Source organism: Tiliqua scincoides, chromosome 1 (assembly GCF_035046505.1).
Source record: "Tiliqua scincoides isolate rTilSci1 chromosome 1, rTilSci1.hap2, whole genome shotgun sequence".
Lineage (NCBI taxonomy): Eukaryota > Metazoa > Chordata > Lepidosauria > Squamata > Scincidae > Tiliqua > Tiliqua scincoides.
The window spans coordinates 254,100,504-254,122,148 of record NC_089821.1 but is presented as its reverse complement, the minus strand read 5'-3'; the positions used below and the strand labels follow the sequence as shown (position 1 = coordinate 254,122,148).

The window sequence follows — 21,645 nt, the reverse complement described above, 5'->3', positions numbered from 1 at the left end:
AGTTCCAACAGCAAATGAATCCGTGGAGGGTTCCTTGCTTACTTAGGGCACAGTCCTGACCAACTTTCCAGCACCAAGGTAGGGCAGTGCAGCTCATGCACTCCATGGTAAGGGAACAAACATTCCCTTTCCTTGAGCAGGCCTCCCTTGCTGTCACACACAAATGCAGCACATGCCCCATTGACACAGCTATATCAGTGATGGAAAGTTGGGTAGCATTTGGACCACAGGATGCAATCCCATCCTGACTGTCCTGGGAGTAAGCCCTATTGACTACCTTGGGGCTTAGTTCTGAGTAGACAAGGATAGGATTGGGCTCTTAAGAGTAATATACTGTATGTCATTTTATTCGTTCTGTGAACTGAGAGCAAGGAAATTGGTTCCCTTTATATGTAACACAGCTTGACGTTGCTACCCCCAAGTTTTTAAAGTACCAAATATGGGTGAGATTTGGTCATGTCATAGTGCTAGGTGAGACTATTGGATGCAGTGCATGCCTTAGCTGCAATTGGAGTGTGCTCTGAGGAATCTTGCACTGCAGATACAAGAGTGCATATTTGTATTGGACATTAATAAATCCAGAGTAAGTACCAGTATTGACTCACAGATGCTTATCTGTATTAGAATTTCCATTTTGGCCATGTAAGTACTGTAAGAGTAGTAGGTGGATAAATCACCTATTAATTCTTCTTTAGCTCCTCTGAAGGTTTAAGAATTTAGTAAACTTATTGTTAGTAGCTTGCAACTAGGCTAGAGGAGAAACTAAAAAGCCATAAACTCCTTATTTGATGAAGGGCCATCTAACCCAGTGATTTTTAACCTTTTTTGTCTCATGGCACTCTAACAGGGTTCTAAAATTGTTAAGGCAAACCATCAGCTTTTTGACAATTGACAAGGCATACATGCTGTTGGTGGGAGGCTCACATCCCCCAATGGCCCTACTAATAAATGACCTTCCCCCAAACTCCTACAGCACACCTGCAGACCATTTGTGGCACAGCAGTTGAAAATGACTGATCTAACCATTAGATCAGACCACCTAGTTGTTCAGCCTGGGTAGTGTAGATGAGTGTGTTACAAGCAGACTGCAGAAACCTTTCAAAATTGTGACTTCAACTTAAGTAAAGAGTCAAACCTCAGAGGAAAATAGTAATACTCAGTTTTCTATACTGACCTCAGTGAAATTTGTAATTACTATTTTATATTTGGGGCGTTGGCAGTAGCCTTGGAGGCTCATTAATAAAATCTTCTGTGTATTTAGCTTGACCTGGAAAGAGCAATATTTGAAGAAAATCTGACTCCCAAGTGTGAACAAAACTAATTCAAAAGTCAAAAATACTCTTCAGTCATTATAAGGATTTCATTTTTTAAAAATTAAGTGTCTAGAAGGAGCATTGTGCAGGAGCTCAGGTCCAAAGTTTATGAATGCAAAGGATCAAGGTAGAGAAAAGGGGCTTGAATAGCAAGAAATACCAGTTTGTTCTCAAACTTTCCCTGGGGCGATCCAGAATTGTTTGCTGTCTGCTCTGCTCAAATTTTAGGACACTTGGCATTACACAGAGTATTTCAATGTACTTCAAATAAAATTTTTAGGAATCCTTATAATTGTCCTATAAGAAATGTAAATGTTGTATCCACATTGGGCTGTGTGAGTGAGACACACACACTTAAAGAATGGTGACTTGATTACGGCCACCTACTGAGTTTCTGACTGAAGTGAGATTTGAAATGGTGATTTTCTAGGTCACTCTTGGAGCACAATCCTATTTAGGTTTACTCAGAAGTAATCCCCACTGTGATCAATGGGGCTTACTGCTAGGAAAGTGTGTGTATATAGCATTTCAGCTTGAGCCTTTAGACTAGACTCTCAAGCTGGATCCAGCAATGTGTTTAAACTCATCTCAAACTGAAGAACAGAGATTGAAAATTTGAACTGTAAAAAGTGTGTAAAATGGAAATTGTAAATTTGGTGGTTTGGTCCATATGATAACTATCATATGATAACTCCATATGATAACTATCATGGTGATTGCATAAACATTACTATACAGCATGCCTAAAAATCTACACAAACTCTTTTCCTATAATACTAGATTATAGGTATGATGCGGAATGGAATGATAAACATGTTAAGTGACATAAGTAGTTGTCTGATTGAAAGATAACTTTCAAGTTAGACTAAAGAACGTCTGTAAGTTTTCATATAGTATTTGGTAGAAGATGAATGATTCCTGCAGACTTATCAAAACCACCATTGAAAGTGAACTAACTTTGGAGAGAGAGGGGAGACCAATTAAAAAGTCATGGTATTCTGTTAACATACTTTAAGACAAAGCAGAAGAAACTGAAGGCATTTTCTTGTCATCTTCCTCTAGTTAGTGTGCTGTATCTGAGATCCTATATCTTATATTCAAGAGATGATTCTCAACATTTGACCTGAAACTGGTATCTCCCATTAAAAAAGTTTAGCCAAAAAGGAGTTATATATATTTTCAAAGTATGTTTTCACACCTACAAATTGACTTATGTTTTGGTCTGTGTAATGTAAGCATTTTGACTCAACTTACATCAAATTGATAACGAAATCAGTTCAGGAATATAAAGATCTCAAGGAAAAGAACAATTGTTCATACCTTATCTATCTAAAGAGGTTATTGTCCAGATATCAACTGTTAATCCTGTAATAAGAGAGGTAGTAGTACTGTATAAAGAAGAAAGAATAGAATAATTCATATTGTAGCATTCCCCTACTGGTGAAAACTGTAGTGAGTGGAATATATAAAGTTAGGATTCTGGTCCCATTGAAATTATTGGGACTTCAGTTAATCATTACTAACGTGCCTGATTTCAGTGGTATCTAACCATGGTGATTTACTTTCTTGGGATACATTCCAGTATTGCTGGTTGAAAAATATAAATTGTTTCGTTGTGTATCCAGGCATTGTAACTCATTTGCTAGTGAAAAATGATTGATAGGCAGGATGTAGCATTTTTAGGCAATAGTTTATTGGTAAGTCTAAATAATTGGTATTGTCACTCCCCTCAAATTTATTATATATTATTAGCAAATGTACAGTACTTGTTTTTCCCCACCAAGAAATTGCTGTCAGCCCAACCCTAACCAATTTTCCAGCAACAATGCAACTGCAATGCATCCCCGAGGTAAGGGAACATTTTTTCCCTTACCTTGAGAAGGCCTGTGTGACCATCCCCACTGCCACAGGATGAATGAGAATAAATGAGAACCAGGGTGGTGTAGTGGTTTGGGAGGTGAACTCAGACCTGGGAGATCCAGGTTCAAATCCCCACTCAGCCACGAAGCTTCCTGGGTGACCTTGGGCCAGTCAATTTCTCTCAGCCTCACCTACCTCACAGGGTTGTTGTGAGGGGAAAAAAGAAGGGGAGCAACCGTGTACACTGCGTTGAGCTCTTTGGAGGAAGCACGGTATAAAAAATGTAATAAATAAATAAATAATAAAGAATGCATCATGTACCCCACTGGCACAACTGCATTGGCATTGGAAAGTTGGTTAGAATTGGGCTATTAATGTCAAAAGTACATCAAGTTGATCCTTAATGTGTTAACAGCATCGTTCGAAAATAACATCATAATCTGATACATTTTTGTATAAAACATCAAGTTTTAGTTGCTTATCTAAACAGTTGGATAATGTGGGATAAATAGTACGTACAGTAGTCTTCGCAAAATAGTGTTGTAATGGTTACATCCTTGGTTAAAGTTCACAGTAACATTTTTAATCAGTCTCTTAAGTTGGAGCATACAGAAAGGAATTCATTTTTGTTGCATCACAAATAGTTGTTCACACTTGACAGTAGTTCATAGTCTGAAGTGAGCTGAGTGTTATTCATAGTGTCAGTTCATAGACTGAAATGACTGAGTGTCAGTTCATAGTCTGAAGTGAGCTAAGATAATTGAACTGTAAGTTCATTGAACTGAGTTCATAGGAATGAGCTACAGAAAAGTAGACCTGATGGATTCTTAAAAACATTAGCAATACTGTATTATTATATTCTTAAAAACATAAATGGTATATTTTGGAAGTAGAAAACAACCCTGCTTGGAGTGTTTTCTTTGAGGTCCTTCAACTGTAAATTTTGAATAAAATTCCACAGTTTTCCTGGAGCAATGTATTTATTTTGTACTGTACTGTAGCACGGTAAGGTAACTGGGCACCTTAAATCCCACTGATGTTTTGTTTTCCTCATACTTCTGGGTGCAGTCCTAACCAGCTTTCCAGTGCTGACCTAATCACTATGCAACCCCAAGGTAAGGTAACAAACATGCCCTTACCTTGAGGAGACCCCCTTGACTGCCTATCCATTGCAGGATGCAGTGCACGCCACATTGGCACAACTATGTCAGTGCTGGAAAGTTGGTTAGGATTGCGCCCTAAGGTGCATATTCTATATTGTACTGTTGGTAAGAATCCAAAGAGCTGCTTAAAGTCAAGAAAATGATGGGACCAGTGGAATTATTTTTTCCCCTTTGATTTTTATGCCCTATTGCTAACTATGTGGCCCAATTCTAATCACTACTTGTGCTAGTGGAACAGTGGTTCTGCTGGCACATGCTGTCTCTAAAGTGCTTTGTGACAGCTCAAGGACCTGCCATGCTGGCTGTTCATGGACATCTGCCAGAGCAGTAAGTCGGATAGAGGGGTGAGGGACAGTGGGCAGAGGTGGAATGGGTCAGTGTATGGGCAGTGATGGGAGTGGGCAGATTGGGTCTGAGAGGGGGTGGGATTGGTGGCGCTATCCACACTGTATCCTGTCCCCTTTCCTGGGTCTGATCTGCTAACACGGATCAATGTAGACTTGCTTCAGCTATATAACTTGTACAGGTCTGAGTTGAAGCAGACTCAGCAGGTCTTGAAGCAGGTCTGAGTTGAAGCAGCTGCTAGGCCTTACACCCGGGCAAAGGGACAAATGTCCCCTTACCTCAAGGAGACCTCCAGTGGCTGAAATTCCTCTGTGGGACGCAGCATAGTTTGTGCTGGCACTGCTGCATCTCTGCGTGGGAATTTATACCGGATTGGGTTATTAGATGCTTCCCTCAGTTTCGGAAGCAACTTTCCATGCAGTTTGGGTGCTGCTTTTTGAAAAAACATAGTGTCAAGCTCCATTTGACTCATAGAGTTTGTTTTGTAGTTCTTTGGATCCTGCCTTATTTTTTGACATTGGTGAGTAACTGAACTATGCTTATGGTTTTTGACTTGTACACTTAGAGTACGACAGGTTATTCTTATTTCTTGTTTTCTAGGCCATAATGTACTAACAGCCCAATGCTATGCGTCCCATTAGAGTCAATGGGGTTTACTCCCAGGAAAGTGTGGATAGGATTGGGCTGTAAGGCAGTGGTTCTCACGCATTTTGCACCGGGACCCACTTTTTCGAATGAGAATCTGTGATGAATGATTCTCCAGAAGTGATGTCATGACCAGACATGACATCATCAAGCAAGAAAATTTTTAACAGTCTACCTACACTTACCAGGAGTAAGTCCATTTAGTGTCATTGTTAAAAACATATGCAGAGTAGCTTATTAAAAGTACAGGTCTGTAACCTTACCCCAAATGCAGTCACATACCATGGTAGCATCAAGTCTAATACATTAAAAATAAAATATTGAAATGAATGGGGCACCCCTGAAATTGGTTTGTGACCCACCTAGTGGGTCCCAACCCACAGTTTGAGAAACAGTGCTCTAAGGGCACAAGTCTAACCAGGTCTACTCAGAAGTAAGTCCTAGTTTGTTCAATGTGGCTTACTCTCAGGAAAGTGTGATTAGGATTGCAGCCTGAATATAATAATCTCTGTACTCATTCATCTCTTCAAGCATTTTAGAATAGCAGTAGTGCTTGAATGTGTTTGTAGAGAGTATTCTGATACAAACATGCAGCTGAAAAGTTAATGAGGAGAAAATGTTGTACTGGTTGGTTTTTTCTGGCAGGCAAGAGAAATATTGTTTTCCCACAGTTTTCAAGCTCAGAATGCCTGCTTTGTATTGAGTCCTTTGTTCAAAAAAATTGGCTTTTTCATGCTGTCATTGCACAATTGCCTAGAACTTGCATTGTGTGCAATATAGAAATTTCTATGTGTCCTATTTATTTTTATGTTGTCGGCTAGTAATATTTTTCTTTCTAAAAGAAAAGTGGCATACTTTTAAAGGGAAAACATGATGAAAAGTAGAAATGGCATTCTTATTTGAGACATTGAGAGTACTGTAGTTTCTTATGCCTTGGATTTATCTAATTAAATTCTACCACCTTAGAGCTGTATTTAGTCACTGTGAAGGCCAAAGGTCTTTTTTTTTTACTCGAGGTGCTTCAGTCAAGATGCGTTTCTAGTAAGAATTGTGGAGCCTAACAACGGATGTTTAGTGAAAATGTTTAGGCAGAACTCTCTGGGCCTAAACTCTCTGGGCCTAATGTTTTTTCAGTGGAAGCTACTACCAGCCCAAGTTTGGTGCCTTATGGTAAAAGACTGGTAAAAGACTACAGTAAAGAGCTGTGTGAAGAATCCTAATGCCCAATCCTATCCAGCTTTCTGGCACTGATGTACCAGTGGTGCATGCACTACATCCTGTTGTGGGAGGGCAATCATGGAGGCCTCCTCAAGGTAAAGGAATGTTTGTTCCCTTACTTCAGGACTGCATCTGCACTGGAAAGTTGGATGGGATTGAGCTCCTAGTTTGCTTACTGTATAGTTTATATCTATAGTTGTAGTGAAATCCCTGGTCCTCTGCATATTTGTGAAAGCAAATCCTATTCTCATTTAAACAACTAACTTTATAATAGGTTTCGAGCAGGGTTGCCCAAACCCTGGCCCTGGGGCCACTTGCGGCCCTCGAGGCCTCTCAATGTGGCCCTCAGGGAGCCCCCGGTCTCCAATGCCTCTGGCCCTCTGGAGATTTGTTGGAGCCCACACTGGCCCGATGCAACTGCTGTCAGCGTGAGGGCGACTGTTTGACCTCTTGTGTGAGCTGTGGGATGAGGGCTCCCTCCACTGCTTATTGTTTCACCTCTGTGGTGCAGTAGCGGCAGCAAAGGAAAGGCCAGCCTTGCTTTGTGTAAGGCCTTTTATAGGCATTAAGCTATTGCAAGACCTTCATTCATTCATATAAGTTCATCTTTAATATATTCATTTATGTAAACTTATGTAAAATTTATTCAAATTTTAAATGTAAATTAATTCTTTTTTTCCCCCGGCCCCCGACACAGTGTCAGAGAGCTGATGTGGCCCTCCTGCCAAAAACTTTGGACACCCCTGGATTAGAGCCTTAAAGATGACTTCACATACTGCATTTGCATCTAGAGGGTTGAGTGGAGCCTTATCTTGAGAGTTTATCCTAATATGGCCTACTCTGAAGCTTGATTTTAAAAGGGCATCTTGGGAGTAAATAACTTGAATATTTCATATTTTGGATATCGCTGAAATAAAGGATGACAATATTGTTTCAAGCAGTATTTCTTAGGTGCATATTAAGTTGAATAAAATATTCTTCAGGTTACCAGTATGTTGTCTAGTTGCTGACTTCGACCCTTTTCCTTCCAGGTTCAGCACATCAAGACAAACACTAATGTGGATTCCAGACTCCTTTTTTTCCAGGTATTTTGTAATCTGATTCCATGTATGTTCACTCAGAAGTGAGTGTCACTAGGTTCAGTGAGATTTACTCTGAAGTAAATGTGTGTATGACTGCAACCTTAATTACTTTATTAGCTATATTTTATGTGGGGGGGGGGGGTTATATATTAGCCACCAGGTAGATGGGACTCATTAGCCTGGGAAGGCAGCTAATCTGAGAGAAGGAAAACTCTGATCCCAAACCTCAGCTGCCTTGTGGCTACATCCAGTTATGGAAAAGGCTTCAGGAGTCAACCTCGAGGCAAAATCCGGAACCGGAGTCCTAAGGCAGTTCATGGCTGAACACAGTCACGTTCTGGCAACTCCTGCGATGCTGATGGAACCAGCTGTATTGGCTTCTGCCTTTTCATTGGGCCATTTCAGCGTCGTGGAGAGGGGGGATTTGCTGCATGGGTAACAGTCTATCCTCCATATCTACTTTACCCAGGCTTCGCGCACTGGAGAGGACACTCTGTTCCAGAACACTATTCAGAGTGCAATACCATAGTCTTCCGAGACTGAAGGATGCCAACAAGAAGAAGATTTGGGGGGTGGGTGGTTAGCATGTTGTGCCATTGAAAATTGTTATAATTTCATTGCACCGCAATAAGAACAGCCCCACTGGATCAGGCCATAGGCCCATCTAGTCCAGCTTCCTGCATCTCACAGCACCCCACCAAATGCCCCCAGGGAGCACACCAGACAACAAGAGACCTGCATCCTGGTGCCCTCCCTTGTATCTGACATAGCCCATTTCTAAAATCAGGAGGTTGCACATACAGATCATTGCTTGTAACCCATAATGGATTTTTCCTCCAGAAAATTGTCCAATCCCCTTTTAAAGGCGTCCAGGCCTGATGCCGTCACCACATCCTCCGGCAAGGAGTTCCATAGACCGACCACACGCTGAGTAAAGAAATATTTTCTTTTGTCTGTCCTAACCCTCCCAACACTCAATTTTAGTGGATGTCCCCTGGTTCTGGTGTTATGTGAGAGTGTAAAGAGCATCTCTCTATCCACTTTATCCTTCCCATGCATAATTTTGTATGTCTCAATCATGTCCCCGCTCAGGCATCTCTTTTCTAGGCTGAAGAGGTCCAAACGCCGTAGCCTTTCCTCATAAGGAAGGTGCCCCAGCCCAGCAATCATCTTAGTTGCTCTCTTTTGCACCTTTTCCATTTCCACTATTGCCTTTTTGAGATGTGGCGACCAGAACTGGACACAATACTCCAGGTGTGGCCTTACCATCGATTTGTACAATGGCATTATAATACTAGCCATTTTGTTCTCAATACCTTTTCTAATGGTCCCAAGCATAGAATTGGCTTTCGTTACTGCCGCTGCACATTGGGTCGACACTTTCATCGACCTGTCCACCCCCCCCCCCAATATCTCTCTCCTGATCTGTCACAGACAGCTCAGAACCCATTAGCCTATATGTGAAGTTTTGATATTTTGCCCCAATGTGCATGACTTTACAGTTACTTACATTGTAATGCATCTGCCATTTTGCTGCCCATTCTGCCAGTTTGGAGACATCCTCCTGGAGCTCCTCACAATCACGTCTGGTCTTCAGCCGTCTCACTGCTCACCCCTGTTTCCAGGTCATTTATGAAGAGGTTGAAAAGCACCTGTCCCAGGACAGATCCTTGGGGCACACCACTTTTCACCTCTCTCCATTGTGAAAACTGCCCACTGACACCCACTCTGTTTCCTGGTCTTCAACCAGGTCTCAATCCAGGAGAGGACCTGCCCTCTAATTCCCTGACTGTGGAGTTTTTTCAGTAGCCTTTGGTAAGGGACCATGTTGATTGCCTTCTGAAAGTCCAGATATATAATGTCCACAGGTTCGCCTGCATCCACATGCCTGTTGACCTTTTCAAAGAATTCTAAAAGGTTTGTGAGGCAAGACTTACCCTTACAGAAGCCATGCTGATTCTCCCTCAGCAAGGCCTGTTCGTCTGTGTTTTAAGATTCTGTCTTTGATGAGGCATTCCACCATCTTACCTTTTATAGATGTTAGGCTGACCGGCCTATAGTTTCCTGGGTCCCCTCTCTTTCCCTTTTTAAAGATTGGTATGACATTTGCTATCCTCCAATCTTCTGGCACTGTGGCCGTTTTGAGGGACAAGTTGCATATTTTTGTCAAGAGATCAGCAACTTCATTCTTCAATTCCTTAATAATTCTTGGGTGGATGCCATCTGGGCCCGGTGACTTACTGATCTTTAATTTATCAATGAGGTCTGAAACATCTTCTCTTTCAACCTCTATCTGACTTAATTCCTTGGTCAGGAGAGGCCGTTCGGGCAGCGGTATTTGCCCGAGGTCTTCTGCCGTGAAGACAGATGCAAAGAACTCATTTAATTCCCTGCCATCTCTAAGTCTCCTTTTATCTCCCCTTTCCCTCCCTCACCATCCAGAGGGCCAACCGCTTCTCTGGCGGGTTTCATGCTTCTAACATATTTGAAGGAGCTTTTATTGTTCCCCTTAATGTTACTGGCCCTGTGTTCCTGATAGTCTCTCTTGGCCTCCAGTATCACCTTCTTACATTTCTTTTGCCACAGTTTATGTTCCTTGCAATGCAATGTTTATGCAATGTCCTATTATGCTATCACATTGGACTAAAACTGCATTACAGCCCTTTCAGTATGTTGAATAAGTTTTAGCATCCTTTCCTAATGCTGTTTATCTTCCAATATAAAAAAACTTGTAACTAGTTCAAGTGGGAAACAGCTCTCTTCTAAAACAGTGGTGCAAGAGATACTTGGGCTCAGTCCTATACGCACTATCTGGGAGTAAGTTCATTGAACTCAATGGACTTACCTCTGAGTACGCAAGCATAGAATTGTGCATACAAGTATTGCTTTCTGTACATTCTTTGGTTCCTACTTTTCTTCACGCCAACCAATATTCTGTGCCTGGATGACAAAATACTATTTTCCCAGAAAGTTCTGATAATCAACATGCATGTTTTAAAACAAAATTATCAGTTTGTGCTGGCAGTGTGTTCTTTCACAGTACCGGTTTGTCACTTTAGAAATGTGGCTTAACATATGACTAAAGAGGAATAGTCCAAACTTTTCCTGTGCAATACGCATATTTATTGAAAACAACTGCATGTTTTTAAAGGCATACAGTAGCCTTAAGAAATCTTTTGAGATCTTTGTCCTTCTGAGAAAATAACTTATGCTGTTTTGGAATGTATTTCATTACTAAATGTCACTACAGTTAAGCGTTTTGTTACTATAGTGTACCTATCATTGTAGGGTTCTTCCTTGAAACAGTTGCCATTATGTCCTATTCCCCCCTCTTCTTTTTTTTTTTTTTAAGGACATGTATTGGCAACCAATTCTAGAGAAAAATGGACCTGCCAGTCCCTGATAATGAGACTGAATAGGCCATTGGAGAGGTTATTTCTTTATGGTGCAAAGTTATTCAGCACTGGTCCCTTTAATACTGTCACCAAACTCTCAGTAGTTTGACTGTATTTAAGAGTGGGTAGTATTTAGTCTGTTTGGTTTATTGAAACAGTGTTTTTGCCCTCTTGAGATATAAAGACACAATTGCTGCTTCAAAGACCTGAGTAATTTTCCACATTATATTTGGGAAAGATGTACTAAATTAGAATCACTTGAGAGAAACTTCAAAGTATAAACATCTTGCCCACTTTCAACATTCCTGATACGCTATGTTAATTCTAGTATCTCATGGTGTAATCAACCACTGATTCTCAAAGAAATCTAGAGTGAAATGAAATGGTCACAATTGCATAATGGTCTTCATTATTCCTAGTCCTTCTGCTCAGTTTTTCTACAACAATTTGATGAGTGTTACACATGCTCACTAGTACTAACTTCACTCTAGGAACTACAGTACTTGTTATGAAACCAACTCATGTTAACCCTTCACCCTTCTCTGAAAAGAGGCAGATTTGCAGTGAGGTGGGAACACAAAGGATACTTAACCTCCCCTCCCACCAGCTTTTCCAAGGGGTTAAGCACAGCACTCCTGCTATCTCTGTGTTTCAAATCTTGCCTTTCCTGGCCTTGCTTTGTAAAGAAGGAGCAGCAATTGTGGTTTCATTGCTTGAGTTGGTTGCAGTTTCAGTTAAAAATGCTTATGGATATTGATTTGAATGTAACACCCATCAAATTGTTAAGGTCCGCAATGCAATAACATTATTATTTTATTATTATTTTATTGATTTATATCCCGCCTTTTTGCCCCATGGGCACACAAGGCAGCCTACAACAATTAAAAATACAAAATTAACAATTAAAAACAATAATTAAAGAGTTTTCAAATGATTAAAAATCGAAAACAAACCCCATGGATTCTAATATAAAAGGAAAGCCAGCCAGCCTGTCAACAGTTGAAAGCTTTTTGAAATAAAAAGGTCTCCAGTTCATAAAAATAAAAAGCTCTTAATGCTTTTTAAGCTCTCTCATGCAAATGGCCCTACATGAACTTTGTGAAAGAAACACAGAGTTTGGAGTACCATGCTTTCCTCTAACTTGAGTTCTACTACAACTGTTCTGAGGTTTATTAAAACATTAAAAAATAATTGACGTACAAAGACTTTTCTTCTTGGCTTCCCCCCCCCCCATCTCTTACCAAGTTAGATGTAACTTTATTTTGCTTTTCAGCTTACTGAGTGGGAGAATTTCAACACTGAAAGATGAAACTGGTGCTGTGAGTATTATGTGTTCTTACTACTTATAATAGGTACATTTTTATTCCTTTATTACAGGGGCTTAAAGAGGGATGTATGTTGAATCCAGTATCATTCATACAAGGTCATGTATATAAATGTAGAAGTTCTAGGATTTATGAATTGATGTAACATAGGGCAGTGTTTCTCAAACTGTGAAACAGGACCCACTAGGTGGGTCGTGAGCCAGTTTCAGGTGGGTCACCATTTATTTCAATATGTACTTTATTTTTAATAGACTTGATGCTATTGGTATGTGACTGCGTTTGGGGAAATGTTACGGATCTGTACTTTTAACAGAGTGCCATGTATAGGCTTTTAACAATGATAGTCCCAGGTAAATGTGGATAGGATTGCAGCCTTTGGGATGTTTGGGGAATTTTTTAAAATCAGATCAGCAACTGCATGGGAGAGTTAGGAGTGTTCTTCATTTTCTTTAAAAAATAGTTTTTTAAACATATTTATTATAATCTTTTAATTTAGTTAATTGATTTGATCATATGGAGGTGTTAAAAATTTTCCTGCTTGATGATGTCACTTCCCGCAATGACATAACTTCCATGTTAATGACATCACCTCTGGTGGGTCCCAACAGATTATCATTCTAAAAAATGGGTCCCAGTATTAAAAAGTTTGAGAACCACTTGACATAGGAGATGGTAATATTTAAGAACTTTGTGATGTTGGTACCCAGCTAGATCAGCCACGTTCAGGACAGTATTTTCAAACCTGTTTCTCAGTTTTAATAAATATAGCCCAAACTTGATCTTTTTATTATATCCAAATACATATTTTCTGTTACAAAATGGTACTTGGCTGTGTGGACCCAAAATTGAGTTAGTAAGCATAAAGAGCTGTAAAATGCTTGAAGATGAAAAATCTAATGGTTTAATTTCTCATTTCTCATATATCTATCTATCTAAATCCTTTATTTAGATAATTGGAGGTGAAACTAAAACCATGATTAAAAATGACTTGACATGCACAGAAATCAGTGGTCATGGACTCCCAAAATGCATTTACCAGCCATGGAAGTTAACTCCCTCTTTCTCTCCCCCAAATAATAGCAAATAATTTTGGAAGGTCCTGGTGGGTGTATCGTGTAAAGAAGTGCATGATCCATTGGTGATCTCTCATCAGACCTGGGAACAGCACTTTCTTGCAATTTTCTATGAGAACAGTAGGCTACCCATTTATTTGGATGGGCCCTCCCTTGACAATATACCTGAGTGGCCACCGGTTTCCATCACTGAAATCATGGACCTTATCAGTCAACTAAAAGCTTGTAAGGTGCCTGGCCCTGATGTGCTACCCCCTGACCTGATAAAAGCATAGCCGGAATTGTGGGCTCCACTTCTTACCTAACTCTTCACTCTGGTGGGTAAAACAGCCCAAATGTCTAAGGCTTGGTCTAAAGCCATTATAATACCAATATACAAAAAGGGGGATACTAGAGCATAAGGAAGTTACAGACCCATTAGCTTGCTTTCAATTATCGGTAAGATGTGTGCAAAACTTTTATTGCTACTAGATTACTGGATTGGATCGAGGTGAATGATATCCTGGGCCCGGAACAGGTGGAATTCAGAAAAGGAAAATCCATCTTGGATCACTGTATGGTCCTCTCGCATCTTAACAACAGTCATCCCGGGCTAATGGCAATCTCTTTGTGGCCTTTTTGGACTTAAAGGGTGCATTTGACACTGTTAGAGATATTCTGTAGCGTAAACTTTCCCATTTGGAAATGGATAGAAGACTCTTCATACTAATTAGGAAGTTATATTCAGATAATAGTTGCCAGGTCAGAGTCTCCCTCAGAGGCGACCTTTCAGAGCCAATTCCTGTTAATAAGGGGGTGAAACAGGGTTGCATTCTGGCTCCAACCTTGTTTAACTTATTTATAAACTACCTCAGTAAACACCTTAAAGAGATCCATGTCCACAGCCCCAAAATAGACTCCAAACATATACTGCTTCTCTTATATGCTGACGATATGATTTTACTGTCAGCTTCGAAGGTAGGTCTGAGATGTTTGATAACTTGCTGTATTGACTATCTTAAGAAAAATGAGCTACCCCTAAATTTTGACAAATCTAAGATAGTTGTATTTGGCAAATCTTGGAAGGTTCGCAATTGGTCTTTTGAAGGGAAGGTTATTGAACAGGTAAGAGTTCAGATATTTAGGGATTTATTTCCATCATAAGCATTCTTGGGCAATGCATTGCAAAATGGCAGTGAATTTAGCCCAAGGTTACAGCCCAAGCGATCTTGCGCTTCCATTTGACCAGGGGTAACTCTTACATCCCAGCTGCACTGCTGGCCATTAATGCAAAAACTGTCTCCCAGCTCTTATATGGCATTCCAGTTTGGTTATCAGCGCTTGATTGCACAATCGAGAGAGTGCAGGCGATGTTTTTACGCGAGATCCTAGGGGCTGTGTAGCCTATACAACTCTTTGTTTGGAATTGGGACAGCACAGATTGAAAACCCTGGCATGGCTTAGAACTTTTAGATATTGGCTTAGAGTGCATCACCAGTCAGATCAAGCTAACCTGATATGGGGTCTCTTAACCGATTCCTCACTTTTCTCAGGCTTAACTCTATTGAATAAGAAAATCTGCTCTATGGGGCTCTCCTCAAACTTATTAGGCGCATTACCCTCAGGACAGGCCTATACAGCCTTGAAACAAAGGCTCCTTGACTTCAAGCAGCAGGACCTTTATAGCAATGCCTTCAAACTCTGCTCTTCATTACTTTTCTTTCTTTTCTACCCGGAAGGAAGCCTATGTATTTGGACTTCTTGGAAAGCCTCCAAGAACGAAGGGCATTTACCCTAGCGAGATGTAATGTCATTCCATCCGAGCAGTTATTTGGAAGATATAGAGGTATTCCAGCAGCAGACAGAGTTTGCCCATGCAGGCTGGGTAATATAGAAACACTCGCTCATATATTATTATATTGCCCAATATATCGGGATCTTCGTATAAGTTACTTATCACCAATGTTGGTCACTCTCTGGGGTCGGAATGACCAGAATAAAATTGTGTACATAGTGGGGTAAATGAAGATGTTTCTGGGGTGGTGGCCAAATATATAAATATGATAATTAAGAGATGTATTTCTATGGTTGATACATGGCAGCAAGGCCTGCTTGGTCATGGTTGGAGGTGAACTGTTTGATTCATGTATACCTCCATTCAATCTTTTGTTTTATACTGCTTGGATTTTAAACATTCCAGTAAAAGTTTCTTGTATCCATCTTATATCTATCTCTCCCCCAACCACTCATCCAGGAACAAAAGAAGGATTTAAATCTAGATGGGCTTTTCAACCATATAAACATTCACAAGAAAAATCAAGATAATTGAGCTAAATTTGAGATGTTGCTTATGAAAGGGCAGGCTTCTTGTTTTGGGTGGTCTACCTTCACAGTTTGCCGCAATTAATGAGAGTAAATGAGGTAACTGCAAACATGCAGAATCCTGTTTTACTTCTGAGCTGGAGGAGAATTTCCCAGAGCAATGGTGTTCAATTAGATATGTCTAAGCATGTAATGTTTAACTTTAGTTTCATTTCTAGATAGCACTGTTTTGCCCTGGATGGAATCCTGAGGTCGAAGTATTACTTTAGCAGCCCCATTAAGGTTGTAGTAAATGCTGCTGCTGTATGATGGCTTGCAGAGTTAGGAATTGTGCTTTTTTAAAGGCTAGGTTCTTTTTGTATTGGATTATTTTTTGTATACCTATAAGGTCAAACAAGGCCAATTTAAACTGTTTTGGATTCCATTTATTATAATAGTAGAATTAAGTACAGTATATGCTTAAATCATATTGTATATATGATATTGTAGTATATGATACAGTATATTGAAATCAATGGTACTTAAGTGAATAATGGGCAAAATTGCACTTGTGTGCTAAAATACTTACGGAGAACTAATAAGGTATCATTTCATTACAGATATTTATTGATAGAGATCCTGCTGCATTTGCACCTATTTTAAATTTTCTTAGAACAAAGGAGCTAGACTTGCGGTAAGAAATTTTACTTTAATATCAGTGTTCTCTTGAAAACACATCTGAAAGTGTTTTGTTTTTATAGTTAAAAATCACTATAAAACATTACTGTAGATCTCTTTAAAAATCAATCTCAATATACTATATATGTACTTTGGGAAGGGCCTAACACCTGAATGTTGCAAAATAATCCACTTTCCATGTTGAGATAGATTTCTGTGGAAGTTCTAGATGGACCCATGGATTACCCTCAGTTCACTGTCAGGTCTTAGACTACATTCCATTTGACTTTTGAGATCTCCACAAAAGCTGTAGCTCGTGCTGTGTAGGGCAGTTTTTTTCTAATCCAGTTCAGGAATCCAGTCCCCAAGCCGAATCCCAAAATGACTTTGAGATACTGTAAGAGTCATCCAAACCATTGACTGTGAACCCAGTTCTTTGTACATTGAACTGAAATCTTAGTCAGTGTATTCTGTCATGTACACCGTATAATATTTTCTTATTTTTTTGATTTGAACTGCTTGTAGGAGCAAAGGTTAAACTTTTTTTGCAAAGAACAGAGGTTCAGTGCACCAGATTCCCGATTCTTTCATTATAAGAAATATGAAAGAATTGTATTTGTGTAGAGACTTCTGCTTCTCAATAGCACATTTTCAGCGCTCTGGTCAAATTATTTTGTTGGCGTGAACATGAAACTTCATTCAAGAAACAAGTGTGATTTTAGAAATTTAATTTTTGTTCTAAGAAATATTTCATGTCATGTTCAAAAAGTATTCCTATTTGATACCTGTTTGTTTTTGTTCGTTTGTTTCAGGGGTGTAAGCATTAATGTACTCAGACATGAAGCAGAATTTTATGGAATCACACCTTTAGGTAAGTGTATATATATTTGAATTTAGTGAACCAGCAGAACATACATAGTTGTATCTTAGACACATCTGAGTTTTCTGTACATGTTGGTGTTTTGCAATTTGTCTGTCAAATGTAACATTTTTCAAACCTGTTTTTCTTTCAGTAAGAAGATTGCTGCTATGTGAGGAGCTAGAGCGTTCATCTTGTGGCAGTGTCCTCTTTCATGGATATCTGCCCCCTCCAAGTATGTGTATCCACTTGTGTATCAGCAACTTCAAGAAGAAACTCTTGAAAAGCTCATATTAAACAGATATGTGAGACTTTTCAGCTTTTTGTGGCTAATTGGACTGCTGTACTTTGAACCAGCCAGTCAATTATGTTCTTCTAATTGTAATGACCTTAGGACAGTGGTTCCCAATTTTTCTCTTTTCACCGCACCTGAAGGCCAGTTGCAATGTTGTCGTGGTGCCCTTTGCCATATTTCCCTTTAAATGTCCCACAGTACCTTTCAACTTTCCTGCGGTGCCCCTTTGGGTTTGTTGTGGTGACCTGTGGTGTCAGGGTGCACAGTTTGGGAACTGCATTCCTAGGAGATTTCACAATTGTGATATGACCGGCACAGGTATCCTCTATAAAGTGTTCACTGCAAGACCTTATTGGGTTTGTTATTTAAATGCTGTACCCCAGAATTCTTTGTCTTTTGAAAATCTCAGAATCCTAAAACTGGAAGGGATCAACAAGGTTATCTAGTCCATCCCCCTGCCTGTAGCAGGAAATCCTCCTAGTACATCTCAGCAGGTGCCTGTTGAGCCTCTGCTTGAAGATCTGTAGCAAGGGAGAATCTACCACCTCCTTACCATCAAGAATTTCTTACTGTTGTCCATCTAGTATCTCCTCTCTTGCAGTTTGTACCTAGTTATACTCTGGGAGGCATTTGAGAAAAAAATTGTTCCTTTTTCCATATGACAGTCCTTCATATATTTGAAGAGTACCATCAGAAATCCTCTCAGCCTTCTCTTCTCCAGGCTAAACATACCCAGTTCCCTCAACCTTTGAAATACTACACTTTATTGTAGACTTCCTGGGATTAGGTTTGGTGCAGAAACTGAGATTACAAGCAGTTGATTCTTTCAGGTGTGGATATAATGTAGCATGGTTGAAATATTTCAGAGCTTGGATTGGAGGCAGTTAGTTTATCAACCTTGGAAATAAATCATTCGTCTGCCTTACTGTTTTGCCTTGAAGCTGCATGTGAGGTGTCTTCATCTTGTATTAGAAGACCTGCACAGTAGCTGGAAGAGCTGTTGTGGGTCTGCACTGGAAAATGCAATGACCCATTAAAAACACAATTCTGTGCATGCTTACTTAGAAGTGAATCCCACTGAGTTCAGTGGGGCTTACTCCCAGGTAAGAGTGTAGAACTGTACATCACTTAGCGATGTTCTGACCAATGATGAACCACGTATATGATGGTCTGTTTTATTAGCTTCCGCTTGTTTACTAACTGGTTTCCTTTGTGCTGGTGGTGAAGGCCCCAGAGGCCTGTTCCGAAGTTGTACTCGCTCTGATCCAGGCTCTGGTGGTCTCTGTGGGCCTTGATATGGCCCATAGAAGCCTCTGAAAGCTACTTCCAGTTTTTGGAAGCAAACTGGAAGTGACTTTCCAAAGATCAAAAGTAGTCTTCAGAGGCTTCTGTGGGCCATTCTGAACCCTGTGGAGGCCACTTGAGCCTGAATTAGAGCCGGTTTGACCCTGGAAGAGGGCTTTGGGGCCTCCATCACCAACACAAAGGTAAGGATTCACTTATCAACTGGGTTTTAATATCTCTGTTGTTAAGCAACGCATACCTGTATAGGGTTGCAGTCTCTTGAGTACAACCATGTGAATACTTAAAAATTACAAGGCTGCAATTTATTGCTCATGGACTACTGAGAGAGCTTATTTTTTTAGATCAGTGGTTTCTGACCTTTAGAGCAGCCATTTTCAACTACTGTGCCGTGGCACACTAGTGTGCTGCAAATGGTCCACAGGTGTGCCACAAGACTTTGGGGGAAGATAATTTATTAGTAGGGTCAGTGGGGATGTGAACCCCCCACTCGCAGCATGGTGTGCCTTGTCAATTGTCAAAAACCTAATAGTGTGCCTTGACAATTTTGATTCCTTGTCAGTGTGCCACGAGATGAAAAAGGTTAAAAATCGCTGCTTTAGAGCATGGTTGACATTTCCCATTGAACTTGTTATGTCGTATAAGATGAAGATGAACAGGAAAAGATTCTATTGTACACTAACATTGTAAAGAATGGCTATTAATATTTTGAACAATACATGTATGTATTTTAACAGCCATTGAAGACACAGCAGCCTTTGTCTCAGCTCAAAGAAACTCCTCTTTCTCTTAGGTATTCCAAGTCGTAAGATTAGCACTTCTCCTGGGGCATCTTCTGATGTTGGAACACCTCAGAACTGCCCTGAAGGTGAGGTCCGAGCAGGGGGTGTACAGCCTTCACTTGCAGATACTCGAGAAGATACGGTCAGGCTAGGTAAGGAAAGTCATTTTCATTTGGGGGGGGGTACGTTTGTGATTTTAGATGCAGCCATAAGATACTTCTAAAAATTCTAAACTGACTCTCACATTGATATCTGAATTCCATCTTTGAAAACCATTATTTTTTTCTAGATTTGGCTTGAAGATTGTATCCTTTTGCATACAGTCTTCGAGCCAACTCTAATGAAGGCTTTATACACAAGCTGCAAGTACATTTGGGTTGCAACTTGGTTAAGTATTGTGTCAAGAGAAAGAAATGTCCAAATTGCATGAAATGTTTGATAGTTGCAACTTGGGTTTCTTTGCAGCAGAAACAGTTCGTATTGGAACCATGTGCAGGCATGCCCCTATATCCGCAGGGTTTCTGTTTTGGGACCTCCCATGGGTACATGAATCTGCATATATGGGGACATCTCCCCCCACTCTCCAGAGCTCTGTTCCCCTCAACTCCAGAGGGATGTCTAAGCCCAGCAGAGTCCATGCGCATATGCCCTCATCCTCTGCTGGGCTCAGAATGCCTGTAGGAGGTGAAAAACTGTCACTTCTGGTTTTTCAGGAAAAAGTGGAAATGAGTCTGGTAGAGGCTGCGGGCAGATGTGTGAGGTCTCTGCTGGGCCTCGAAAACCCTCCAGGGGTGAGTGGAAGCATGTGGGTGGCTCGTGGGGGGCACAACCCCAATCTGCAGTTAACTGAAACTGCAGATGCAGGGTCAGCGGATATGGGGCTCCCATATATGTTTACATGCAGTAGTAGTACTAGTAATTCTCCTTCTGTTAACTATTTCTTAATATAATGAAAAACAGTTTGGTTGTGGTAAGCCATCTGCACTCCCAGTCTTTGCAAGGAAGCATATGAAACATTTTTTTCCCCAAAGCATTCAAAACTGCAAGTGGAGGTGGAACAAATATTAACACATTTCAATGCTGTTTACTGTATTTTAGGCAGAATTTTTCTACACTGAAGTGTAAACTATGGTTTCTGCATTCTTCCCCCCTCTGAATTTGAGTATTCTCAATGCTGTAATGAAAGGGTGCCCAAACATTTTGCCACTAGGGCAGCATCATATATTTGGCACGGTGTTGAGGGTTGGAAAAATGAATAAACTTAAATAAATGTATTAGAACTCCACCAGGCAACATTAATAAATTTTCCCCTGAAAAATAAATTCCCTAAAAATAAATTTGAGAGGCAGCACAGCACAGATCACTTTGCCAGTTTCTCCCCAATAGAAATATTTTTCCCACCTCCACCAGAGAGCATTAAAGTTTCCTCAGAAAAACAAATTCCTAAGGAAAAGTGACCCATGCAGAATTACTGAACTGAAAAAAAACTCCAATCTTCTTTCAGAGATAAGCCAAGCAGACTGCTACTGAAATGGCAAAAAAAAAAAAAAAAAGAGTGCACAAAACTGTGGCCCCCAGCGAACTCCTAATCTTTTAAAGCTGAAATAAAGATCATTTGTTTCTTCACGTGTGATTTCAAACTAAAGCAGCCATTCATATTCATGCACCTGTGAAGGACTGCTAAGCCAGCCCATACACTCCTTGATCAACTATTAACCAAATGAGCAGAAATTGCTATCCTTGGTTTGCCACAGCTTCTTGCTACCAATTCTCAGAAAGGCTGCTGCAATAAAAAACTGAACTATTTTAGATGGGAGGGGGCATTTAGGGAAAATTACTTCCACCCCATCAGTCCATCAACAAAATGGATCAGAACCTATCCAGTAAATACTGAAAACAGTCTTGTGGGGATGGGGGGAATGAAACAAGTTTCTCCTACTTGGCTTTGAGATGCCTGGAAGAATGGGAGTTCCTTTATTTTCCCCTGGAGGAGTGGGGAGAAGAAAAGATTCTTAGCAGGTCTATTTTTC

General features: G+C 40.3%; 1 protein-coding gene across 1 annotated transcript in view; it reads left to right on the top strand.

The window, feature by feature from the left end:
* The window catches only part of KCTD3 (potassium channel tetramerization domain containing 3), a 48,452-nt gene that overhangs the window by 685 nt on the left and 26,122 nt on the right, over window positions 1-21,645 (top strand). The window contains exons 2-7 of the mRNA XM_066611709.1: window positions 7,576-7,629; window positions 12,295-12,340; window positions 16,320-16,393; window positions 17,190-17,248; window positions 17,391-17,471; window positions 19,627-19,767. Coding sequence (XP_066467806.1) covers window positions 7,576-7,629; window positions 12,295-12,340; window positions 16,320-16,393; window positions 17,190-17,248; window positions 17,391-17,471; window positions 19,627-19,767 — 455 coding nt within the window. The remainder of the gene's footprint in view (window positions 1-7,575; window positions 7,630-12,294; window positions 12,341-16,319; window positions 16,394-17,189; window positions 17,249-17,390; window positions 17,472-19,626; window positions 19,768-21,645) is intronic.